This window comes from Acinonyx jubatus, chromosome A3 (assembly GCF_027475565.1).
Source record: "Acinonyx jubatus isolate Ajub_Pintada_27869175 chromosome A3, VMU_Ajub_asm_v1.0, whole genome shotgun sequence".
Taxonomy (NCBI): domain Eukaryota; kingdom Metazoa; phylum Chordata; class Mammalia; order Carnivora; family Felidae; genus Acinonyx; species Acinonyx jubatus.
The window spans coordinates 22005849-22033399 of NC_069388.1; the positions used below are offsets into that span (position 1 = coordinate 22005849).

The 27551-nt window shown below is 38.7% G+C and overlaps 1 protein-coding gene across 3 annotated transcripts in view; it reads left to right on the plus strand.

The window, feature by feature from the left end:
- SAMHD1 (SAM and HD domain containing deoxynucleoside triphosphate triphosphohydrolase 1) overlaps positions 1 to 27551 on the plus strand; it is a 45926-nt gene that overhangs the window by 1506 nt on the left and 16869 nt on the right. The window contains exons 2-8 of one of the 3 annotated variants that reach the window (XM_015077135.3): positions 2401 to 2467; positions 7727 to 7799; positions 13829 to 13989; positions 16853 to 16968; positions 19147 to 19217; positions 24708 to 24863; positions 27367 to 27467. In XM_015077135.3, the coding sequence (XP_014932621.3) occupies positions 2401 to 2467; positions 7727 to 7799; positions 13829 to 13989; positions 16853 to 16968; positions 19147 to 19217; positions 24708 to 24863; positions 27367 to 27467 (745 nt within the window). Of the gene's footprint in view, positions 1 to 2400; positions 2468 to 6405; positions 7579 to 7726; positions 7800 to 13828; positions 13990 to 16852; positions 16969 to 19146; positions 19218 to 24707; positions 24864 to 27366; positions 27468 to 27551 lie in introns of those variants that run through there. The other 2 variants (XM_053199991.1, XM_053199992.1) reach the window with 2 other exon arrangements.

Genomic DNA, 27551 nt, shown 5'->3' on the forward strand with positions numbered 1-27551 from the left:
GGGAAATGGTACTTTTTTCTCCTCCCCCCCTTTGGTTGGCCTGCACTCAGAAGTTTTCTCTGAATAGCAACTAGGTGGGGATGAAGTAGTTTTATATTTTCTGTCTCCAAAATATGACGGACTATGTTGTTGGCTTTCTCTTTCAGTGGTGTTCTATAGATTTTGTTTTTGTTTTTGTTTTTGGTGTTCTGTAGATTAAGTCATCAACCTTCAGAATGATCTCTTGAACCTACAGTCAAATGCTAGCAGAACTCACTACTTGCTTTAATTGGTAAAAACTGACCTTACATTCACAATTGCTCATTTCTTTTTTCTTTTTAAATTTTTTTTTAAAACATTTATTTATTTTTGAGACAGAGAGACAGAGCATGAACGGGGGAGGGTCAGAGAGAGAGGGAGACACAGAATCTGAAACAGGCTCCAGGCTCTGAGCTGTCAGCACAGAGCCCGACGCAGGGCTCGAACTCACAAGACCGGGAGATCATGACCTGAGCTGAAGTCGGCCGCTTAACCGACTGAGCCACCCAGGTGCCCCTCTTTTTTCTTTTTTTTAAGATTTTTTATTTTTAAGTAATCTGTACACCGAGGATGGGGCTCGAACTTAAAACCCTGAGATCCAGAGTCCAATGCTCCGCTGACTGAGCCAGCCAGGTGCCGCAACAAATGCTCATTTCTTATCCGTCTGCTTTGTCTTGACCAAAACTTTAGTCAGCCTTCTCTCTCTCCTAGAAGGCCCTGAAATCTTGCTTGTCCCCAAACCTGAACAAGCACTAAAAAAGTGGAATGCCCCATCATCAGCCTCTCCGGTAACCAGCTGACCATAGCAGGATACTGTCCTGTCAGACCCCACTGGGATCACTTCCTTTACCCTATGAAAAAAAACAGCAACACTTTTTTCTGTTTCATTTTGAACCACTTGGAGATTTCTGAGGTCACAACATTCTCCCTATTGTAATAGTCTTCCTTTCTAATCCCTGTCTTAGTCTGGGTTTGCTTTTATTTGGCAAAACAAGGTATTGGGTCCCTCTCCTCATTATGGAATACAGTCTCACAGGAACCCTGAAATTAATTAATTTATTAATTTATTTATTTTTAATACTTTTTTGAGAGAGAGAGAGATACAGAGCACGAGTGGGGTGGGGCGGAGAGAGAAGGAGACACAGAATCTGAAGCAGGCTCCAGGCTCTGAGCTGTCAGCACAGAGCCTGACATGGGGCTCCAACTCACAGACCTCGAGATCATGACCTGAGCCAAAGTCAGATGCTCAACTGACTGAGCCACCCAGGCCCCCTGAAGCCCTGAAATTTAGAGGCTGTGATCCCTGTTTTGTTTACAGATGATGTGTTTGAGGTCTAAAGATGTTAAGTAACTTTCTAAAGGTCATACAACTGGAAAAAAAGCAGAACTGAATGTTAAGATTTTGTCTTTGGGCTCCAGAATTCATGCCAGCTATACCTTAACAAGTGTTCTCATCAAAGATCATCAAGGGTGGGGTTGAGCCCTGAGTCAGGCTGTTAGTGTGGAGCGTGCTTGGGATTCTCCCTCTCTCTCCCTCTCTCTCTCTCTCTCTCTCTCTCTCTCTCTCTCTCTGACCCTCCCCTACTCATGAGTGCTCTTCCTCTCTCAAAATAAATAAACTTAAAAAAAAAAAAAGATTTTTGTTTGTTTGAACATAGTCCAGAATTGTGGAATCTGAGGTCAGGAAGGAGTAAAATTAATTATATAGTGAGAGAAAGAAAAATAAACGTATATATATTTCAAAACACAGTATTATGTGCTTTTCTTGGAGGTTTTTTTTTTTTTTTAAGTCTTTTATTGTTTAAGTAATTTGTACACCCAGTGTGGGGCTCAAACTCACATCTCCAAGATCTGGGAGTCAAGCCCCTCCTTGGAGGTTTTAGAACTCAGTCAACACTTGGCACCCTTCAGGCTATGGTTTTGACCTGACTATTCTAAGAACAATAGATTTAAGTTTCCTTTCCTCCCCCCATGCCAAACCTCACCTATTTTAGAAGGAAGCCACTGGTTTTGCTGCTGGACTTCCTCACAAATAAGTCATTCAAATAATTTAAAAGTTTTTACTTGATTTATCAAAAATAGCCTGTCAATGTAGTTATCTAATTAAAATGAAGACTGTCCAATTGAGAGGGGTGCCTGGCTGGCTCAGTCTGTAGGATATGTGACTTTTGGTCTGGGGGTTGTGGGTTTGAGCCCCATGTGGAGAAAAAGACTTTCCAAGTGGCAAATGAAAGTGGTTTTTACACAGTCCATTACCTGTAGTGGGTGGTTTAGTAAATGTTGATTTGGGTAAATCTGGTGAATCCAAATTAAAAGAAACAAAAAAGCATATGGTATAATTGTTGAAACCATTCATCTTTTTTTCTCCCTTTTCTTCCAAAGGAAATAAAATCACAGGTTCAATACTGCTCCATCTTAATGAGTCTGATCTTGAAAGTCTTGGAATAAGGTAAGAATGATAAAATTCAACTTGTAGCCAAGCATACTTCTGACCTGTTTATTCACCTCTGAGGGACAAAGCCCATGACACTGATCTTAACTGTCCTCATTTTAGATCTACAAAGTGTTGGGGTGCCTGAGTGGCTTAGTCGGTTAAGTGTCTGACTGTCGGTTTTGGCTCAGCTCCTGACCTTATGGCTTTGTGGGTTCAAGCCCCACACCGGGCTCTGTGCTGGCAGTGCAGAGCCTACTTGGGATTCTCTTTCTCTCCCTCTCTCTCTGCTCCTCCCCCACTTGTGTTGTCTCTGTCTCTCAAAAAATAAATAAATTAACTTTAAAATAAACCTACAAAGTGTTTTAAAACTGAATCCCAACATAATTATGTCTGTTTTTGCTGTGCAAATCCTGTGTTTAATATTACTAATGATTCCTACTTTAAAAAATTTTGCTGACAAGCCTTCATGAAGTTTGCAGTGACCAACTTTTTACTCTCAAGTTCAGAATAAGTGGATTATACACACCATAAAATACGTAAGGACTAATAAGGGGGCAATGTTGGCAAGAAAAATCAAGGCTACAACCTTACCTTGAACATATTTTTAGGTCTTCCTAAAGCTGTCTTAAGACTGGAATGTATACTTGGTATTAGATTTAAAGACATGATCCAAAGTAGTTTGTTCCTTTTTTGGTTATGTGATTTGAGACAAGTAATTTAACCTTTCAGTTTCTGCACCTGTGAAATGGAAAATAATAATGAGACAGTGTATATATAGTGATTAACACATTGGCCCTTAATAATAAATTATATATATGGGGCGCCTGGGTGGCGCAGTCGGTTAAGCATCCGACTTCAGCCAGGTCACGATCTCGCGGTCCATGAGTTCGAGCCCCGCATCAGGCTCTGGGCTGATGGCTCAGAGCCTGGAGCCTGCTTCGGATTCTGTGTCTCCCTCTCTCTCTGCCCCTCCCCCGTTCATGCTCTGTCTCTCTCTGTCCCAAAAATAAATAAAACGTTGGAAAAAAAATTTTTTTAATAAAAAATAATAATAATAAATTATATATATATGTATATATATATATATATATATATATATACATATATACATATATATGTAGAGATTCCTATGTAAGGCTGGAGGTTGTAGGGGCTAGATTAGTGTGGATCCACTTTAAAGATCACAGTTGAGAAACAAATATTTAAATATTACTTAAAATGGAGATTTTTTTTTTTTTTTGAGAATTGGCAACAGTGGTAAAATAAGGTATTTTTTCTTCTGGAGTCCCACTTGGCTAAGTGTTGTTTGTGGTAACAGTAACCAAAGAATCAAAACAATTACTTCATACACTTACTTCATACACTGTTGTTTAGTAGTTGATAATAGAAGCAGATTGTGAGAAAAGATCACCTTAGGACATTTACTTGAATTTTAATAAATGTCCTTTGGATCAGAATCATCAGGAGTCTCTTTCATAATCACATTTCAGTCCCCTCAACATCCCCCTTACTACTTATTTCTTAGGTATATTGAGTTGCTTACTATTTTAAATTTTTTTTAATGTTTTTTTTATTTATTTTGGAGACAGAGAGAGACAGAGCATGAACGGGGGAGGGTCAGAGAGAGAGGGAGACACAGAATCCGAAGCAGGCTCCAGGCTCTGAGCTGTCAGCACAGAGCCCAACGCGGGGCTCGAACTCACGGACCGTGAGATCATGACCTGAGCCAAAGTCGGACGCTTAACTGACTGAGCCACCCAGGCACCCCTAGTTGCTTACTATTTTAATTGAATTGCATTTATTCTAATAGTCTTGCTTTTAAAGAGAACCATATATTTTGTGGACCCAAATACTACCAATTTATTCAACAAATATTTATGGAGGGCCCACTACATGTTAGGAATTCTTCTAGGAACTTTGGAGACATGAGTGAACAAAACAGAATTTCAAATGAACATTATCTGGTTGTGCCCACCGTGTAACTCTGAGGTATATTCTGCAGGACTTTTCAGGGCTGTGTGTTCCTATACAGCAGCTGCTAGTTACATGTTTAAATTAATTAAAATTAAAGGTTCAGTTCCTTACCTAGCCATATTTCAAGTGCTCAATAGCTACTTATGGCTAGTGGCTACCATGTTGGACAGGGAAGACACAGAACATTTCTATCTTAGCAAAATTCTGCTGGCTAGAGCTGCCTTTGAAGATCCCAGTGAGATTAGGCAAAGTTGTTCACTGTGGTAGTAGTTCAGCCAATTTATTAATATAACCTAGTACTGTTTTTCCATCCTTTCCTGTTTTACCTTTCCTAGGATTCACATCTTAAAAATAAATTACCTGTACATAAGGTCTTGTCTTAGATTCTGCTTTCTAAGAGGAAGTCCAGTTTAGAAAAGTACTGAAATTTTCTCAAGTTTATGATCAACTGTTGATTGAAGAGATGTTTTCTTTTTGGTTTGTTTTAATTTTTGACAGAGAGAGACACAGAATGAGAGCAGGGGAGGGCTGAGAGAGAGGGAGACACAGAATCTGAAGCAGGCTCCAGCTCCGAGCTGTCATCACAGAGCACAATACAGGGCCTGAACTCATGAACTGCAAGATCATGACTTGAGCAGAAGTCAGCACTCAACCAACTGAGCCATCCAGGAGCCCCAGTTTAAAAGGTTTTTCTAGGGTGGCTTAGTTGGTTAAGCATCTGACTTTGACCCAGGTCATGAGCTGTCAATATGGAGCCCACTTCAGATCCTCTGTCCCCCTCCCTCTTCTCCCCTGCTCGTGCTCACTCTCTCTCTCTCTCTCAAAAATAAATACACATTAAAAAAAATAAAAGGTTTTTCTAAGAAATAAGAAACATTGGTACATTAACTGTATATGTCAGTTGTAAGACATTTTAGATTCAGGAAATGATGAAATATACATATGAAATCTTATAGTCTAACTATGGCCCATGGATACTTGAAATAGTGTTGTTGTTTTAAAAAAATTTTTTTTAAATGTTTGTTTATTTTCTAGAGAGAAAGAGAGCACGAGCAGGGAGGGGCATAGAGAGAGGGAGACACAGAATCCAAAGCAGGCTTCAGGCTCTGAGCTGTCAGCCCAGAGCCTGATGCGGGACTCAAACCCACAAACTGTGAGATCATGACCTGAGCTGAAGTCAGATGCTTAACCAACTGAACCACCCAGTCCCCCGTGTTGTTGTTGTTTTAATGTTTATTTTTGAGAGAGAGAGAGAGAGAGAGGGAGAGAGAGAGAGTGTGTGTGTGTGTGTGTGTGTGAGCGAGCAGGCGAGGGGTAGAGAGAGGGAAACAGAGGACCTGAAGCAGGCTCCACGCTGACAGTGAGAGCCCAACGTGGGGCTTGAACTCAGGAATCAGGACTTCATGACCTCAGCCAAAGTTGATGATTTAACCGACTGAGCCACCCAGGCGCCCTGGCCCATTGAATACTTTAAATTTTTCTTTAAGATACTGTATTGTTTTTATAACCTTTGTTAAAATAAACCAAAAAACCTCTAGGTTTTGGGTGTCTATTTTCATAGATTTTATCTTTTTTTAATGTTTATTTATTTATTTTGAGAGAGACAGAGAGCATGTGGGTAGGTGGGGGGGGGGGCTGGGGGGAGGGGACAAGAAAAAGGAGAGAGGGAATCCCAAGCAGGCTCTGTGCTGTGCTCACAGAGCCCACCACAGGCTGGAGCCTACCATGGGGCTCAGTCCCATGAACTGTGAGATCATGATCTGAGCCAAAATCAAGAGCCAGACACTCAACCAACCAAGCCACCTAGGTGCCCCTAATTTTATAGACTTTAATCAGCAATTTCTTTGTGAATATTTCTTTTTGGGTTTTATTAAGTAATGAATACCGAGTATCAGTTCAAGTAAATACTAAGCAATGAGATTGGTTTAGGTTTGGTATTTTATGCTGTAACTCTTGGTTGTGCTCAACTGTGCAATGATACTTAACCTGACTCCGTTATCGCTGACCTGTAAGTACTTCTCCAAGCTTGGCCTTTCCCTCTGCTTGTTATATCAAACTAATGAGGATGGTAGGAGAATAGGAAAACACAATGTATGCTGCTTTATGATTTATCAGCTGTAATAATGCCTCCATATATCCCAAGAAAGTGATTCTTAGATTGTAGTACGATTTAATATGATATAGAGGCCAATTGTAGCGGTTCTGACTCTAAGTGTATCTAGGACTTTTAGCAAAAGATTTATTTTTCAATCTAATTAGCTGTTAGGTCAGTAAATTCTGCCCCTTTACATGCTGCTTCTGTTGATAATTAGCCAAGTGTCAGGCTAATTTGCTTGGACCAATTAGGTAAATGAAGCCGGATAACCAATTACAGGATTTTGAGCTGTTTACATTAAATCCTATTAAATTTATTTCTCAAACTGAAGCATTACAAGGGATTACTGACAAAAGAAGATGGGTATAAGTAAAGCTATTGCCTTCATATATATTGGATTTGTGCCTAAGTCATATCCAATGTTCATAAGTCAGACTTGGACCTTTGTAACTCATTACCATAATAAATTTAAAAATCTCTTCATGGACTTATCATGTGAACTTTGTTCACATGTTTGTCACTTGTTCACACTAATAGATTCCTAAATTCTTATAGTTAAAATACTTCTGATAGGGTAAATATTGAATTGATAATCAGTTATGATTTCTGTGACACCGGTAATCATAGTTAAATTTCTCTAGTTCTTGAGGGAAGGAACTGGGTCTTTATCATTAACTGCAGTGCTGAATACATTATTTAATCCCTCTCCAGCTCTGTAAGGTAGATAATATTTTCCCTGTGCTATGGATGAGGACATTAGTATACTAAAAAAGTTGAGTGATTCTCCCTGCCCCCAAGGTCACACAGATTCCATGTGCAGATGTGAACCAGTTCTAATTTCAAAGTCCTTTTTCATTATCTCTATGCTATAATTCCGTGTACTACCTTGAACCATGCAGATTCAGGGTTGTGAGAGAAGATGGCAACTTCGGTTAGGTTAAAATAAGTCTGAAGTATAAATTGAACGTTAAATAGAGACGTAGGAGATGTTGAAGTCTGAGTTACCAAGAGAGGAGAATCAAGGGCAGAAGCCTCGGGGGAGAATTTTAGAGGGGGCGTATGTTTGAATTATTAATTGTTCCTTTTAATCTGACTTCTCGTTCTACTAGTGTAGATAATTTAGAGTTGATTATATGCTATTATATACTCCAGGGATTATTATTAAGCAAATAATGACGGATTTGCTTATCCTGTTATAATTTTAGTACTTTGGGTGACAGAAAGAAGCTGCATAATTATATCCAGCAACTGAAGGAAATTCATGTTGATGCAATGAAGGTAAGAAGAATCTGAGTTTATTATGTTTTTTTTGACTTTTTATTTTATTCTTTTAAAAAAATTTTTTTTTCTAATGTTTATTTTTGAGAGAGAGAGAGAGAGACAGAGTGCAAGCAGGGGAGGAGCAGAGAGAGAGGGAGACACAGAATCCAAAGCAGGCTGCAGGCTCTGAGCTGTCAGCACAGAGCCTGATGTGGGGCTCAAACTCATGAACAGTGAAATCATGACCTGAGCCGAAGTCGGACGCTCAACCGACTGAGCCATCCAGGCGCTCCCTATTTTATTCTTTTTAAATAGGCTTTATGCCCAGCACGGAGCCCAGTACAGGGCTTAAACTCACGACCCTGTGATCAAGACCTGAGCTGTGGGCACCTGGGTGGCTCAGTCAGTCAAGTGTCTGACTTGATTTCAGCTCAGGTCCTGATCTCACGCTTAGTGAGATCAAGCTTTAAATCGGGCTCTGGGCTCTGAGCTCACAGGGCAGAATCTGCTTGGGATTCTCTCCCTCTCTCTGTGCCCCTCCCCTGTTAGCACATGTGCCCACGTTACTTTCTCTCTCTCTCTCTCTCTCTCTCTCTCTCTCTCTTTCTCTTTCTCAAAATAAATAAATAAACTTAAAAAAATAAAAACAGGGTGCCTGGGTGGCTCTGTCAGTTTAGTGTCCGACTCTTGATCTCGGCTCAGGTCATGATCTCATTGTTCATGACTTTGAGCCCTATAGGGCTCTGCGCTGTCTGCACAGAGCCCGCCTGGGATTCTGTCCCACCCTCTCTCTGCCCCTCCTCCTCCTTGCTCTCTCTCAAAATAAATAAATAAACTTAAAAAAAAAACCAAAAAACAAAAAACCTGAGCTGAGATCAAGAGTTGGATGCTGAACTGACTGAGACACCTAGATGCCCCTATTATGTAAGGGTCCAACTCTTTTTTTTAATTTGTTTTTTAATGTTTGTTTATTTTTGGGAGAGAGAGCGAGCAGGGGAGGGGCAGAGACAGAGGGAGACACAGAATCTGAAATAGGTTCCAGGCTCTGAACTGTCAACACAGAGCCCGGCATAGGGCTTGAACCCACGAACTGTGAGATCGTGACCTGAGCCGAAGTCAGACACTTAACCAGCAGAGCCACCCAGGCACTCCTGTGAGCGTCCAACTCTTGATTTAAGCTCAGGTCTTGATCATGTTGGGCGTGAAGCCTACTTTAAAAATAAATAACTAAATAAGAAAGAAAAAACATTAAAAAAAAAAAAGAATGGGAGGAAATCTGCTTCTCAGTAATAGAATTGTAATTGATTTTTATATTTCTAAACTGCATTTTCTCAAATAAGCACAAAATATTTAAACCAAAAGAAAAACTAAAATATATTAAGCATACAGAAAAGTGTAAGTAGGCAACTACCTAGCTTGTTAAATCTTAATATTTTACCTAATTTTGCTTCAGATCTGTTGTTTTCAGAACAAAATGTTAGAAACAATATAGTCTTTTTTGTACCCATTGTAGATTCTGTTTCCATCCGTTCTTCCCCCAAAATAAGTGCCATCTTGAATTGGGTTTATTCATTTTCACAAATGTTTTTTACTTTCACTACATGTATATCTATAGCTATAAACAATGTATAGTGTTGTTCTACATGTTTTTTAAGCTTTATAAAAATTATAAACAGTAAGTAACCTTTTAAACTTTCATTTGACATCACTTTTTAAAAATTATTATTATTATTATTATTATTATTATTATTATTATTATTATTATACTTTTGAGCATCCTCCACATCGACACACATAGCTCTGCTTTCCCCTTAGTCAGAGAATAACTTTTAAAGTTGTGCTGAATTTTCTTGTCAGCTCCGGTAAATTTTTGTGTCAAATATTAGTCCACAGGGTGGATACATTCCTAGAGTTTCATCTATCAATAGTTCTTATTAAAAAAAAATTTTTTTTAACATTTATTTATTTTTGAGAGAGAGAGAGAGAGAGAAAGAGCACGAGTGGGGGAGGAGCAGAGAGAGAAAGAGACACAGAACCTGAAGCAGGCTCCAGGCTCTGAGCTGTCAGCACAGAGCCTGACACAGGGCCCGAACCCACAAACTGTGAGATCATGACCTGAGCCAAAGTCAGGTGCTCAACTGACTGAGCCACCCAGGTGCCCCTCATTAGTTCTCATTTTTCATCTCCCGGCCCCTTCCAGACATTCAAGGCCCTGTTTTTTGGAATTAGTGTCCCAAGAATCATTTTAACAAGTGGTCAACTGCCCACCCTCCATCTCAGAAATTCTGATTGTGGGAATTTACAGTAGGCCCGTGAATGTGCATTTTTCACAGACTCTCTGGTATCATAATTAAAGAAATGTTTCTTGATTGGTGACAGAAATTTTATCTTATTGTTCACCCTTTTGACTTCTGTAGGTTAAGAAAACTTAGTTTCAGACCTGGAAGAAGGTGTAGGGTATCTAAATCCCCTTTTGTACCCTTTTGCAATGATCATGTACATTTTTCATTAGCTGTGTTTGGTATATTTTGTACAGTATTTAAGTTATCTCAGATCTCTATGAGAATACATATTTCAATTTTACTCTTGCCAGTCAGTCTGCTTATTTCCCATTGAAAATCATGTTTGAAAAAAAAAATTTAAGATTTTATTTTTAAGTAATCTCTACACCCAACATGGGCCTCAAATTCACAACCCTGAGTTCAAGAGCCACACACTCCCCTGACTGAGCCAGCCAAACTCCCCATGTTTGAAATATTTAATAAATGTGTTTGGTTCAGTCCTACAAGAGTTTTCTCTTATAGGCCAAGTAGTGGTTCTTATAGCAAGTATTTTATTTGAATAATCAAATTTTAGCCCTTTCTGAAAAAGTTACCTAATATTAAAATACCTCATTCTTTTCATGACAAATTAAATAGGGTGATCACTTATTAAAGATTATATTTAACAATTTTGTCCTGCAGTTGAAAGAAAATTGCCTACAATCTATTTTGTCCTTCATTCCTTCATGAGAAGGGCAGCACAGAGTATTCTCTTCAGATAGGACATAGATAAGTTTTCTTTATTAGGTGAGATCATCTCAGATGATCTCTGTTACCACATTTTCACAGTGCAACAAAATTTGTAACAAAAATATTTTTTTAATTGTTTTTTTACATTTATTTATTTTTGAGAGACAGAGAGAGATGGAGCACAAGTTGGGGAGGGGCAGAGAGAGAAGGAGACACAGAATCCAAAGCAGGCTCCAGGCTCTGAGGTGTCAGCACAGAGCCCGACGCGGGGCTCCAACCCACAAATCGCGAGATCGTGACCTGAGCCGAAGTCAGACGCTCAACCGACTGAGCCACCCAGGCGCCCCTGCAGCAAAAATAATTTTGAAGTAATGTTCAAGACACCAGTTTCGGGGCTCCTGGGTGGCTTAGTTAGTTGAGTGTCTCTTGATTTTGGCTCAGGCCATGGTCCCAGGGTCATGGGATCAAGTCCTGTGTCGGGCTGAGTGTGAAGCCTGCATCAGATTCTCAGTCTCCGTCTGCCTCTCTCCCCCACTCACATCTCCCTCTCCCTCTAAAGTAAAGGTTAAAAGTTAAAAAGAAAGACAATCAGTGTCATTTGCTCACTTTTATTCTATGTTTCATCAAAAACAGAAAACTGCCTAACCATATTTATAAATTATAAATTACATTTGTTGCAAATAGATTTTGAAGTTCCTAAGTACTTTTTGGTCAGTGAGTCACTGTATAGTCATGAAATTGATAGCTTTAATGATTTTATATATTTTTTAATGTTTATTTTGAGAGAAAGAGTATATATACACAAGTGTGCAAGAGTGAGTGAGGGGGAGGAGCAGAGAGAGGGGGAAAGAGGGAATCCCAAGCAGACCTGAGCTGAAATCGAGTTGGACGCTTAACCAACTGAGCCACCCAGACACCCAGTATCACCCAGTTTATGATAGTGATAAAGTGACTTTATAGAGCAGGTGAAAAAAATTAATACTCACCAGTCATAAATCTAATCTTTGTTAATATACATTACATATTGCTTAACAAAGGTATAAATTCTAGGCATTACTTGACTCAGGCTGTTGATGCACAACTTGAATTGAGCTATTTTTTTTTAATTTTTTAATATTTATTCATTTTTGAGAGACAGAGAGCGCGAGTGGGGGAGGGGCAGAGAGAGAGGGAGACACAGAATCTGAAGCAGGCTCCAGGCTCTGAGCTGTCAGCACAGAGGCTGATGCGGGCTCGAACTCACGAACCATGAGACCATGACCTGAGCCGAAGTCGGACACTCTACCGACTGAGCCACTTAGGCGCACCTGAATTGGGCTGTTTTTAAAGGAAATGACTTCCTTATCACTAGCATGTTCAAATGTTGGACCAGATGACCCTTTAAGCTTCTTTACAGCATAGAGCTTTTGTAATTCATATTTTGTATATATCTATATATGGACATGGTACACTTTATAAGAATCTAGGGGCGCCTGGGTGGCGCAGTCAGTTAAGCGTCGGACTTCAGCCAGGTCACGATCTCGCGGTCCGTGAGTTCGAGCCCCGCGTCAGGCTCCGGGCTGATGGCTCAGAGCCTGGAACCTGTTTCCGATTCTGTGTCTCCCTCTCTCTCTGCCCCTCCCCATTCATGCTCTGTCTCTCTCTGTCCCAAAAATAAATAAACGTTGAAAAAATAAAAATAAAAAAAATAAAAAAAAATAAAAAGAATCTTAACATATGTATCTTGGGGCACCTAGGTGGCTTAGTCCATTGAGCCTCCAATTTCGGCTCAACTCATGATCTCACAGTTCGTGGGTTTGAGCCCCTCATTGGGCTCACTGCTGTCAGCACAGAGCCTGCTTTGGATCCTCTGTCCCCCCCTCTCTCTCCACCCCTCCTCCCATTCATGCTCTCTCTCAAAAAAATAAATAAACCTTTAAAAAATATTTGTATCTTTGCAATGGCAGTTCAACAGTAACCATTTAAAACATATCTGAGTTCCTACTGTGTGCCAGGCATTACGCTGCGTGATGAGTTCTGAGAATATGGCAGTAGACAAGGCCCTTCACCTCCCAGAATTCCATACATTTTTAAGGAACTTCATGGAAAAATTTGAAGCAGTTTGAAAATCATGCATCAGATCATTTATTAAGTTCCTTTTTTCTTTTCATTTAAAAAATTTTTTTATTATTTATTTTGAGTGAGTGAGAGAGAGAGAGAAAACACAAGCGGAGGAGGGCAGAATCCCAAACAGACTCTATGCCATCAGCTCAAAAGTCACAAACTGCATGACCTGAGCCGAGATCAAGAGTCGGACACTTAGCCAAATGAGCCACACAAGGGCCACTCCTTTTTTATTGTCTTTCTCTTTAAAAGGCGGTTATGGATAGTTAAGATGTATCTTTATTTTAAGAAACACTGAGGGGCATTAAATCTTCACCTGTATTTAACCCTGTTTAAGCTTAGAGTAATAAATAATTGTAAAATTTATCTTCACTAAGTATAGGTATTTCTGAGTGACATTGAGTAGTATAGAATTTCATTTTCCTGCCCAAAATTTCTTATCTATATGGTAGGAAGCTTCCCATTCTTTCTTCCTCACTCCCTCTCTTCCTAATGGGTACCATATAGATACATTTAGGAAAAAAACAGACACATTGTCTATAGCAATAAGGCTTATATGATCTGAATGAGTGTGTTAAATGAGTACGTTTAACTTGAATACAAGACTAACTTATTAAAGACTAATCAAATCATATACATATTAAAGACTAATCAAATCAAATAATCAAATCATAAAAAAATTGAATTCCTTATTTTTCTATATTAGAATCCATTAAGAAGAAGTAAAATATACCCAGATCCAATATACTTGATCTGTCTGGTAGTGATACCTAAATAAGGTAATGATATTAATATCTTGTTATTTCCTGTAGAAGTATTCTTACTTGAGAACAATTGAATAGCTTTAATTGTGCACTGTAGATAGGAACGGCTGCACAAAAATTTTAGATGGAATTATATATTGTTATTGATATTAGTTTAAACATTTTCTAGGTCATTAATGATCCTATCCATGGCCACATTGAACTCCACCCTCTCCTCATCCGAATCATCGACACACCTCAATTTCAGCGGCTTCGATATATCAAACAGTTGGGTGGCAGTTACTATATTTTTCCAGGCGCTTCGCACAACCGATTTGAGCACAGTCTAGGGTAAGAAGGCAGTTGATGGGGAATTTACAGTTATTTAAGTACTTTCCTTATCTTATGAAATAATGACCTTTTAGAGCATAGTTTTACAAAATGGTAATAATATCCATATTTTGTTGAGAAAATTGAGGCTTTGATTTACCTTGCTATATTTTATGTATTTAAAAAAATTTTTTAATGCTTATTTATTTTTGAGAGAGAGAGAGACAGAGCATGAGTGGGGGAAGAGCAGACAGAGACAGAATCCAAAGCAGGCTCTAGGCTCTGAGCTGTCGGCACAGAGCCCAATGCGGGACTTGGACTCACAAACCTCAAGATGATGACCTGAGCCAAAGTCAGACGCTTAACCAACTGAGCCACCCAGGCGCCCCTATTTTATGTACTCTTATAAGCCAATTCAGATCCTCACTGGAAAGATAATGAAAGTATCTATTGACAGGCCATTTCGATGACATATTTGTTTAAACATGGGTTGGTTACTGGTATAACTAATGTTGTAAATTTTATTATTTAATTTTCCTGTTTAGTCTTATAAAGAATTGCCCTTTGAAACCAGATAATATTCTTTAAAAAAAATTTTTTTTAACATTTATTTATTTTTGAGACAGAGAGAGAGCATGAACAGGGGAGGGTCAGAGAAAGAGGGAGACACAGAATCTGAAACAGGCTCCAGGCTCCGAGCTGTCAGCACAGAGCCCGACGCGGGGGGCTCGAACTCACACACCGTGAGATCATGACCTGAGCCGAAGTCAGATGCTTAACCGACTGAGCCACCCAGGCGCCCCGAAACCAGATAATATTCTTAACCTAGCAGGAAATGTGTAAATCAGAAGAGCATTCACAAGCGTAGAAAAGGTGGCACCTCTGTTACACACAACTAGTTGAGAATTTGGTCTGCTTTTCCATTATAGAATCTAGAACCAGGAGAACATGGGCTGGGGTGGAAAAAACTAGACAGTTTTCTAGGTTTCATGGACTACTCACACTGTTTTACATTTGTTTGTTTGTTTTGAAGTGTGTGTGTTTTGTTTTTGAAGTGTTTTTAATTAGCCAGAAGGCAAGTGTCTATTCAGATGTTTATTCATTCATCAGCAAATATTTATTGAAAACTTACTAGGCCCTACCGGACCAAGGTAGCGTTGTCCCAGCTTTGTGGAGTTAGGGTTTAAGCAGAGAAAGAAAGCTACTGTGTTCACTCAGGAATTACTTTCTGAGGGAAGTGCTAAAAGTGCATTTAATATTTGTTGGGCACTTTATCTTCAATCTATGTTATAAAACCAGAAGTCCTGCTTTTTTGAAAAAAAAAAATTGTGGTAAAATACACAGGCTATAAAACTTACCATCTTAACCATTTTTAAGTGTACTTCAATAGTGTTAAATATATCCATATTATTGTGCAACCAAACTCCAGAACTTTTTCATCTTGCAAAACTGAAACTCTTCTCCATTAAATAACAATTCCTCATTCTCTTCTCCCTCTAGCCCCTGGCTATCGCCGTTCTGCTTTCTGTTTCTATGAATTTGACTACTCTAGGTACCTCATTCAGTAGTTATCTATTTGTGACTGGCTGAATTCACTTAGCATAATTTTCTCAAAGTTCATCTATGTTAGAGCATGTGTGAGAATTTCCTTCTTTTTTAAGACTGAATAATATTCTTTTGTATGTTTATACCACATTTTGTTTATCCCTTCATTTGTGAGAGGACATCGGGTTGCTTCTACCTCTTTGACTTTTTTTTTGAGAAAAGTTTTTTTGTAATGTTTATTTTATTTTTGAGAGACAGACAGAATGTGAGTGGGGGCGGAGCAGAGAGAGAGGGAGACACAGAATCTGAAGCAGGCTCCAGGCTCCAAGCCCTCAGCACAGAGCCTGACGTGGGGCTCAAACTCATGAACCATGAGATCATGACCTAAGCTGAAGTAGGACGCTTAACCAACTGAGCCACCCAGGTGCCCCATGAACTGCGAGACCATGACCTGAGCCAAAGTCGGACGCTTAATCAACTGAGCCACTCAGGCGCGCCTGAAAAAAGTTTTTATTGCAAGCACAGTGAGCATAAGGAGACATCTTCTCACACGATGTGGGCACAAGGTCTGCCATTAACTAAATCTCTTTGGCAACCCTTTATTGGTTTAAATCATATTAATTAGCTTCTTGCTATCAGGTGTACATCATTTCTGCCATGTGGGGCATTTTCTTGGGAATATATAAGTAGTATTCCATGTAGCCTGACAAATCCTCAATGATCACATCATCCACTTAGACTTGGGCTTGTCCAGAGCAGGAGCAGGGAGAGCCAGACAGAGTTCTGGTGCAGAGTGACTGAGTGCTGCTAGGAACATGGGTGTGCTTATACCTCTTTGAGACACTGCTTTCAGTGTTTTGGGTTATATACCGCGAGTGGGACTGCTGGATCATATGGTAATTCTAGTTTCAATTTTTTGAGGGACCACCATATTGTTATAGCAGTTGCACCATTATACATTCCTAACAGCAGTGCACGAGGTTCCAATTTTTCCACGTCCTGCTCAACATTTGTTTTTTTGTTTTTTGTTTTGTGTGTGTGTGGGGGGGTTTGTTTGTGTTTTGTTTTGTTTTATAGCTTTTCTAATGAGTGTGAGGGGGTATTTCATTGTGGTTTTGATTTTGCGTTTCCCTAATGATTAACTGATTGCGAGCCAATAGGTTCTGCTTTGAGGATTCTATTTGTGTTTCTGCCTAGTTCTCAAACCGACTATTCTGTTAACTTGTTGTAGAAATATATTAAAACATTTGAGAAACATATTAGAATTCTTGAGTTCCAGAAGTATCATCTTTCAAATGGAAGAGTGACTTTATGTTGTTTTGTTTTGCTTACTCTGCAGCGTAGGGTATCTAGCGGGATGTCTTGTTCGTGCACTGCGTGAAAAACAACCAGAGCTGCAGATAAGTGAACGGGATGTGCTCTGTGTTCAGATTGCTGGCCTTTGTCATGATCTCGGTATGCTGTACAAAGAACCAAAGTTGTTAACATAAAACCATAACAAGTTATCTCTTTTTGGAATTAAAAAATCTAATAATGGAAAGAAATATGAAAGTTGTGTTTAGCAAATTTTTTTAATGTTTACTTATTTTTGAGACAGAGAAAGACAGAGCATGAACGGGGGAGGGTCAGAGAGAGGGAGACACAGAATCTGAAGCAGGCTCTGGGCTCCGATATGTCAGCACAGAGCCCGACACGGGGCTCGAACTCACGGACTGTGAGATCATGACCTGAGCCGAAGTCAGATGCTTAAATCGACTGAGCCACCCAGGCGCCCCTGAAAGTTGTGTTTTAATTCTGCAGTTAACATTAATATAAATGTGCCATTGCTTCTTCCTAGAATGATTCATAAGCTCAAAGCTTTGCTATTATTTTTTGTGGTCTTTAAATGTATTTCCCACATTAAACAATTTTGCTACAAGTTATATGAAAGGACTTTTTTTTTTTTTTGGATATTTACATTTTTAATTTTTTTATTTAAAAAAATTTTTTTAGAGACAGAGAGTGTGAGGAGCTGGGGGTGGGGAAGAGGGAGGGAGGGAGAGAGAGAGGGAGAGAGTGAGAGAGACAGGGAGAGAGAGAGAATCCCAGGCAGGCTCCATGCTGTGGAGCCCAATGTGGGGCTTGATCCCACAACCCTGGGATCATGACCTGAGCTGAAATCAAGAGTAGGACACTCAACTGATTGAGCTACCCAGGTGCCCCAAAAGGACCTTCTAATAGTGAGATTTTTGACTACTGTATTTAGGATGATAGGAGTTTTATCTTTCCTTTATTCTTTTTGTTGCCATTTTCTGTCAGTTACTTCATCAAATTCATTCTTCTCATACCTAAAATACATAATCTTCCCTAGCAGATTAACAACACATTTAGAGAACTCCTTTTCTCTCCTGACCCATGTGAGGTCTTAGACCACTTTAATCCAAGTAGAATATCATCCTTCTTTGACAAAGAAAGAGAAAAGACGGGTGCCTGCGTGGCTCAGTTGGTTAAGTGTCCAACTCTTGATTTTGGCTCAGGTCATGTCATTATCTCACTGTTTGTGAGACTGAGCCCTGAGCTGGGCTCCACACTGGGCATGGAGCCTTCTTGGGATTCTCTCTCTCCTCTCTCTGCCCTCCCCCTGTGCATATGCGCTCTCTCTCAAAATAAATAAATAAACTTAAGAGAGAGGGAGAGACTGTCCTCTTTTTTACAGGAGTTTTCAACCCCATGTCTTTGTAGTTTATTCCTACCTATTGGAGGATCCTGAGAGTTTGTGTGTGCCCTGAGGGTAGAGAAAGGGAGGTATTTGTGTTTGAACAGCCAGATTCTCAAGGGGATAAGGCACTCTCTTTAGCATGTCCCCTTGGAGATTTCAGCAGGACCAGTACCACTCCTAGATGATAAATTTAACAGATTCTAGAGGGGATCATTGGGAAACTTTGTCAGTGTCTAGGAGTCTGAGCACTGCATTGATGAGCCTTTTTCTATAGACTGTGACATGCAAAAAGGCCCAGGGCTGGTCCAGGTGGGGTCCCTCTTTAGCCAAGTAACTCACTTCAGAAATTCTGATAATTACAGAGTTGTGTGTCAACAAAGTTTCATAGTATTAAATGAGTGGAATGTTAAAATCACTTATGAATAAGATAAACTAGTGATCTCCACTTTTGGTTGCCCACATCAGCAGTAAAAACCCAAGCGTGTATATTTATTATAAAATGTATTATGTAAATTATACAATTTACATGAAAATAAATGTTTTTAAAAGGATGAGAGTAGAAAAATAAAGTTTTATTATTTTCTTCCTCCACCTCAGTGGATGATCTTAAAATGACTATTCTAATATAAATATTCAATCTGAAGATGCCAAAGTTTTTCATTAATATTACTTTTAGTTACACAGAACTGTCCTTTCATCAGATGTATGTGAGCTCTGACGACTCAAAGACCCCTCCATGGGCAGTTCACTTTCCTATATGTTTTTGTTTCTTATTTTCTTGTTTTAGAAAATAGGAAGGAAGGATTTTTGTTCCTCTTTGTAATGTACTTATAAAGTATTAATTTCTGTTGATATTCAGTTTTCACTAAAAAGATTAAAAAATGGTTTCACTTTTTACCAGTTTACAAGCAGTTTTAAGGCTTTTGTTTTTTTAGGTCATGGGCCATTTTCTCATATGTTTGATGGAAGATTTATTCCACTTGCTCGCCCAGATGTGGAATGGACGGTATGTTTTCATATATTCAATAGTCAATAAAGTAAAGACTATTTAAGCAACCATTGCTGTGTTATAGTATACTTCCCCATTACAGTTTTCAGGGTGCAATCATATACAAATACATAATGTTTCATTTGATCTCACAGTAGTCTATAAAGGAAGAATCATCATCTCCATTTTTATAAGTGTAAAGGAACTTGAAGCTCACAGAGGTGTATTGAACTGATACACAAAAAAATCACAAAGCTGTTAAAGGGTGGAGCCAGCAGTAGAAAACCAGGTTTTCTAGATGCTAATTTAATGCTTTTACTATTCTATCATATTATTGAAAAGTAAAATAATAGCTAACTCCATTTTTATCATGAAGTAACTGATACCAGCCAAGTTTCATTGTTTATATTAAATGAACCACTTTATTATTAGGGATTTGGAGGTGGCTGACCCATATTTTTTGAATCAGGTTTTGGAAACTGAAGTTAGGCTGGCTTCCACACAGTACTTCTGGAATCTGGAGTAAAGATTCCTCTACTGAATCCTCCTTCCATGTCAACCTCTATTTCCTTCCTTTCTTCCTTCCTTCCTTCTTTCCTTCCTTCCTTCCTTCCTTCCTTCCTTCCTTCCTTCCTTCTTTCCTTCTTTCCTTTTCTTTCCCTTCCTTTCCCTTCCTTTCCTCCTGCCTTCCTCCCTCCCTTCCTGCCTTCTTCCCTCCCTCCTTCCCTCCCTCCTCTCTTTCTCTTCCTTCCCCTCTTCCTTCCTCCCTGTTTCCCTTTCTTTCTTTTCTCTTTTTCTTTCTCTTTTCTTTCTTTTCTTTCTTTCTTTCTTTCTTTCTTTCTTTCTTTCTTTCTTTCTTTCTTTCTTTCTCTTTCTTTCTTTCTTTCTCCTTCCTTCCTTCCTTCCTTCCTTTCTTTCTTTCTTTCTTTCTTATGTTTTTTTAAAGTAATCTCTACACCTAACATGGGACTCAAACTCATGACCTTGAGATCAAGAGTCATATGCTCTCCCAAATGAGACAGTCAGGCACCCCTATTTTTTTTCTTTTTCTTTTAAAGGAATAATTCAAGGGGCAGCTGGGTGGCTCAGTTGGTTAAGCATCTGACTCTTGATTTAGGCTCACGGTCCATGAGTTCAAGCCCTGCATCGGGCTCTCTGCTGTCAGTGTGGGGCCTGCTTCGGATCCTCTGTTCCCTCTCTCTATATGCCCCTCCCCCACTAGCTTGCTCACTCTCTCTCTCAAAAATAAATAAACATTAAAATTTTTTTTAATTTTAAAAAATAAAGGAATAATTCACATATAGTAAGTTGGTACCAATCTTAATTTTTTTTTTAAGTTTGTTTGTTTATTTATCTCAAGTAATCTCTATACCTAACATTGGGTCCAAACTAATGACCCTGAGATCGAGAGTCACATGCTCTACTGACTGAGCCAGCCAGGCACCATGGTTCAGTGAATTTTTACAAATAGATATATCCATGTAATCACTACCCAAGTCAGGATACAAGATGTCTTCATCTTCTTGGAAAATCCCCTTATGCCCCTTCTCAGTCGATGGCTGCTTCTCCCTCATCACCTTCTGATTTTTTTAAATATAGATTAGTTTTGCCTATTCTTAGATTTCATGTAAGTAGAATCATATCATATATACTCTTTAGTGTTTTGCTTTTATTCATACATGATGATTGTGAGATTCTATCATGTTGCATGCATTACTGTTGATCCCTGCTTATTGCTGAGTAGTATCCCCTTGTGTGAGTAAATTGTGATTTGTTTGTACTTTCCCCTTCAATATAATTTGGGTTGTTTTCACTTTTTGGCTATTACAAATAAGGTTGCAAAACATTTTTATGGAAAATGTTTTCATTTCTTTTAGGTAAAATACCTGAGTAGAATTGCTAGATCATGGAGTAGGTGCATGTTTACTTTATAAGAAACTGCCAAGGGCATCTAGGTGACTCAGTCGGTTGAGCATCAGTGTCCGACTCTTGATTTAGGCTCAGGTCATGATCTCCCAGTTCGTGGCATAGAGCCCTGCATTGAGCTCCGCGCTAACAGCACAGAGCTTGCTTGGGATGTTCTCTCTTCCACACTCTGCCCCTCCCCAACTTGTGTGCACACGCACCTGCGCGCATTCTCTCTCACTCTCTCTCTCTCTCAAAATAAGTAAATAAACTTAAAAATTAGAAAAAAAAAAAAAAGAAACTGCCAGACCTTTCCCCTGTTGTTGTACCATTTTGCCCTCTGTAAGCACTGTGGGAGATTTCCTGTTGTTCTGTAGCTTCATCATTTCATTTTTTAGATTAGCCTTTCTAATGAGTGTGAAGTGGTATTTTGTGGGATTTTGGGTTTTTGTTGTTTTGTTTTCTTTTTTTTTGGCATTCTCTGATATATGCTGAATACCATTTCCTGTGCTTTGTTTTTTTGTTTTGTGTGTGTGTGTGTGTGTGTGTGTGTGTGTGTGTGTGTTTTAAGTTTATTTTTGAGAGAGAGAGGAAGTAAGTGTAGGGAAGGGGCAGAGAGAGAGGGCCCCAGACAGGTTCTGCACTGTCAGCACAGAGCTGGATATGGGGCTCGAACTCACAAACTGTGAGATCATGACCTGAGTGGAAATCAAGAGTCTGAGGCTTAACAGGCTGAGCCACCCAGGTGCCCCCCTGTACTTTGTTACTGATGTATCTTCTTTTGTGAAGAGTTCTTTCAACACTTAACCCATTTAAAAAATGTTGTTGTTTGCTTTTTGATTGTTGATTTGATTAATTACTTATATAACTATGTAATAGTATATATAGTAACTATATATATAATGGTCAGATATATGTATTGTGAATATTTCTTCTTCAGTCTCTTACTTGCAAATTCATTCATTCATTTAAGTAATCTCTACAGCCAATGTGGGGCTCGTACTCACGACCCAAGGTCAAGAGTCACATGCTCTTCTGACTGAGCCTGCCAGGCACCCCTCCAATTCATTAAAAAAAAATTTTTAATATTTATTTATTTTTGAGAGAGAGAGAGAGAGAGAGAGAGTGAGTGCATGAGTGGGGGAGGAGCAGAGAGAGAGGGAGACACAGAATCTGAAGCAGGCTCCAGGCTCTGAGCTGTCAGCACAGAGCCCGACACGGGGTTCGAACTCATGGACTGGGAGATCATGACCTGAGCCGAAGTCAGACACTTAACTGACTGAGCCACCCAGGCACCCCTCCAATTCATTTTTTTTTTTTAATGGTACTTTTTGAGAAACAAATTTTAAATGTTGATGAAGTATTCTGGTTCTTTAATGAACTGAGATCGATAGTTTCTCTATAGTTTTGCTTCCTGGGAGCCTCATACTAAAGGCCATAAAAGAATTGGAATATTGCCCCGTGCTCTTTTTTTCCAAGTATTAACTTCCTGCTGACATCTGCCTACTTTGGTCGCTCTCCAGTACTTTTAGGAAGTTGTCCAGACTTAACAGTTGTTTTCTTCAGCAAGGCTGATCTAAATAGGATCTACTCAGCCATTTCCATGTCTTTTATTTATATGTTTGACCTTTTGGGGCACCTGGTTGGCTTGGTTGAGCATCGTTATGGGATTGAGCCCCACGTTTGAGTCTCTCTCTCTCTCTCTCTCTCCCTCCCTCCCCCTCCCTCCCACCCTCCCTCCCTCCCCCTCCCTCCCTTTCCCCCCGCTGCCCCTCTCCCCGCTCTCTCTCTCAAATAATACATACAAACAAACGTACATACATACATACCTAGATTTTTAAAAATAATAGATATTTGGCCTTTCACATATAAGTCCTTAACTCATGTGGATTTATTTTTGTGCATGTGCATAGTAGAAATCTAATGTCTTTTTTTAAAACATGGATGATTGTTTACTGAACAGTTCATCCTTTCCTTACTGATCTATAACACACCCCCAACATTTATTAACTTTCCATATATGATGAATCTTTCTGGATTCTCTTCTATTTCACACTTTAATTATTATTACTTTATAATAACTTTTCATCTCTTTTCTTTTATTGAGTATCTTTGGCCATTTGCCCTTTATTATAAATTTTATAATCTTCTCCATAAAGGTCTTCTATATCTTTTGTTATATTTACTCCTAAGTTGCTTATAATTTTCATTGTAATTGTCCATGTTATCTTTGTGGGACTTAAATTTTTCTGTATAAATAACATTTTTTTTCGGGGTGCCTGGCTGGTTCAGTTAGTGGAGTGTGAGACTCTTGGTCTCTGGGTTATAAGTTTGAGATCCATGTTGAGTGTGGAGATTACTTAAAAATAAAAACCTTTAAAAAAAGTAAAATTTTTTCTGAACCATTTGAAAGTGAGTTGTAGACATACCCCTATATTCCTAAATACTTCAGTGGGTATTTCCTAAAAACAAGAACATTCTCTTACATAACCTCAGTACAGGTATCAAAATCAAGAAATTAATACTGATGCTATACTATTATTTAGTTTATAGTTTCTGTCAAATTTCATCAATTGTCCATGCAGAAAAGGAGAAAGAAAACTTTATTCCTCCCCAATCCGTACATAAATCATACTTAGTTGCTATTTCTTTTTAGTCTCCTTTGATCTGGAACAATTCTTCAGTCTTTATCTTTCATGATCTTGTTATTTTTTTGAAGAGTACAGGTGAGTTGTTTCTGATATGTCCTTTAGTTTGCAGTTTTCTGATACATAGTGTCAGACTATGTATTTTGGCAGAATGCCACATTATATCTTCTTTAGCATCAGAGGCACGGAAACTCTGTTTAACACAATGCTGGTGACATTAACTTTGATCACTTAAGGCAATGTTTACCAGATTTCTTCACTATAAACCTGAACTATGTTTTTCCTTGTTGTAATTAATATGTATCTTGATTCACTTAAAAAAAATAGTTACAGGACCATTCAGGGTTTTGTTTTCATATTGAGTCGGGTTTTAGTAAGACCTGTGATGGTGCCAGTATCTTCAGGGGATCATTTGATGTTTACAATTATGAATGAGTGAGCAGACAGATGAGTAAAAAGAGGCCAATTTGAGATTCCCCCCCCCTAGATCTTGACTTTAGAACTCTAACACTTTTGTTCTTAAGTGGCAAGTTTGCAGTTACTCCTTCTCACCACCAGATGGAAGTGCTAACAGAATTTGTAACTTCAAATGTTCCAAGCCTGATGAAACAATAGAACTGAATTTTATAGTGATATTCATTAAAGCAGGATCCCATCTGTATGACTGGGTAATATTCTTTTGTACTGTACTATACAATATTTCTGCACTATAAATTGTATATCTCATTAAATATATTTATGAGATAATGAACATGATATGTAAAAGGTTTATTTGTTTACAGACAAATTTAACAGGTTTTTTAAAATATCTGTAAGATGGTAGTTGGGAACTAGATAATTAACATGCATTGGAACCTTATCTCTGAATTACCTGGAATCAAGAATAATTTGAATTATTTGGGGTCCCTGATGGACGAGAGTCTATAACAGATCATATTGTGCTGACTTTTCCTAGCATGAACAGGGCTCAGTGAAGATGTTTGAGCACCTAGTTAATTCTAATGGACTCAAAGCTGTCATGGAACATTACGGTCTCATCCCTGAAGAAGATATTTGCTTTATCAAGGAACAAATTACAGGACCACTTGAATCACCAATCAAAGATTCTTTGGTAAGTTTGTTTACAACTTAATTTGAATTGACTGTGTTTTCCATCTAGTCTTTTCTAGTTTCCTTCAGAGTTTTTTTTTTTTTTTTTTTTCCTTCAGAGCTATTTGAAGAGAGATACTTGGCTATTTTAGAGGGACTAAATGATAAAATACATTATGTATTTCTACTGTTTAGTGCAAAAAAAGTAAAAAGGCTTATCTATTTTTTTCATCTCTTAACAGTTCTTTAGAAATTACCTCCCAAATTAAAATACATATGTAAATGTTTTTTGATGAATATATATGTAGTATTCTATATAGAAGCCTGAAGTAACATTGTTTGAAAAATGTAAAAGGGCATGTCCTGTTTCTCCATTAAAATTAACATGTTTGGGGCATCTGGCTGGCTCAGTCGGTAGAGTACATGAGTGGTAATCTCGGGGTTGTGAGTTCAAGCCCCATGTTGGGCATAAAGATTATTTAAAAATAAAATATATTTTTTAATTTAATTTAATTAAAAAAATTTTTTCAAATGCTTGTTCATTTTTGAGAGACAGAGAATCCACGTGGGATGGGCAGAGAGAGAGGGAGACACAGAATCTGAAGCAGGCTCCAGGCTCTGAACTGTCAACACAGAGCCTGGCATGGGGCTCGAACTCACAGACTGCGAGATCATGACCTGAGCCGAAGTCAGATGCTTAACTGACTGAACCATCTAGGCGCCCCAAATTTAATTTAATTTAATTTAATTTAATTTAATTTAATTTAACTTAATTTAATTTTTCTTTAAGAGAGAGAGAGCTTGTACACGAGCAGGGGAGGAACAGAGGGAGAGAGAGAATCTTAAGTAGGCTCCATGCCTAGTGCAGAGCTCAACACAGGGCTTGATTTCATGACTGTGAGATCATGACATGAGCCAAAATCAAGAGTCAGACACCCAACCAGTCAGCCACCCAGGTGCCCCCCCCAAAATAAGATCATTTTTAAAAGAGTTAACATATTTGAGTGCTTTAGGGAGAGCTGTGCAGGAGTGGGAAGGAGGGAGGAGGGATGGGAGGGGGCAGGGCTCATAGAAGAAAATTTTAAAAGAAGAGAGAAAAAAATAAAATAAATCAATTAAAAAAAATAGCATATCTGAAATACTTAGATATATGAAGACCTAGAAAAAAAGTTGAATAGTTCAAAGGAAAATCTGTTTTTGTTTTTGTTTGTTTGTTTTAATTTAAAAGTTGAAAAATAGTTTGCCTTTGGGTTTTAAAAAATTTTTGCCTTGAATATATATCAATCTACTTATAAGATAAAGAGCTAGATGCACCCGGGTGGCTCAGTTGGTTAAGCATCCAACTCTTGATCTCAGCTCAGGTCTTGATCTCAGGGTCATGGGCTCAAGCCCTGCATTGTGGCAGAGAGAAAGGGAGACACAGAATCCCAAGTGGGTTCCAGGCTTTGAGCTGTCAGCACAGAACCCAACACGGGGCTGAAACCCACGAACTGTGAGATCATGACCTGAGCTGAAGTCGGAAGCTTAACCAACTGAGCCACCCATGTGCACCATCCCCTCACCCCCCAACCCCTGCCAAAAAATCTGGATTTTGAAGCAAATATTCTATTTCCAAAATATAGGAGCTTCAAAAATTCTTTGAACAATACATATCATTTTGACTAGATGTGCAACTACTTTGAAAGATACTATTTCCATGCATGAATTCAAGCATTAGCATGTGAAGAGCATTCTTACTAATTCATAATTAGATCTTGTATTGTAATTTTTTTTTAATGTTTATTTTTGAGAGAGAGAGAGACAGAGTGCAAGCAGGGGAGGGGCAGAGAAAGAGGGAGACACAGAATCTGAAGCAGGCTCCAGGCTCTGAGCTGTCATCACAGAGCCCGATGTGGGGCTCAGACTCACGAATCACAAGATCATAACCTGAGCCAAAGTCGATGCTTAACTGACTGAGCCACTCAGGGGCCCCAGATCTTAAATTTTAAAGAAACTTTTAAACCAAGAAAAGAAGAAAGTTTGTTGGTTATGGGACGTGTAATAGAGTTAGAATCCTTTCAATGGCACAAGGCTTGGTATTAACAGGATGTCATATACTTTAGCATTTCTTTTCCTTTTTCTACTAGTTTAGCAATTAGGTGGAAGAAGGAAAGAGTGGAACTCTTTGACTTATCTCACATTCCCATGCACGTGTCTGTTTATAATTTTTATTTTATTTTATTTTTAAATTTTTTATGTTTATTTATTTTTGAGAGAGAGAGAGTGTGTGAGCCGGGAGGAGCAGAAGGAGAAGGAGACACAGAATTTGAAGCAGGCTCCAGGCTCTGAGCTGTCAACACAGAGCCTGATGCACGGCTCGAACTCACAAACTGTGAGATCATGACCTGAGCCAAAGTTGGATGCTCAACCGACTGAGCCACCCAGGCGCCCCTCTGTTTATAATTTTTAGATTAACACAGTTGCTTTGCTTGTAAATAGATTTCGTTCATATCCTAAAACTTTTGGTGAGTTTTCTTGTCTTCCAGTGGCCATACAAAGGGCGTCCTAAAGAGAAAAGCTTCCTTTATGAGATAGTGGCCAATAAAAGAAATGGCATTGATGTGGACAAATGGGATTATTTTGCCAGGTATGCACTGAACACTTCAGAAAAATTGGTTAAAATCCTCATATCCTTTAAATATATATAAATTTTATTTAAATAAATGAATAA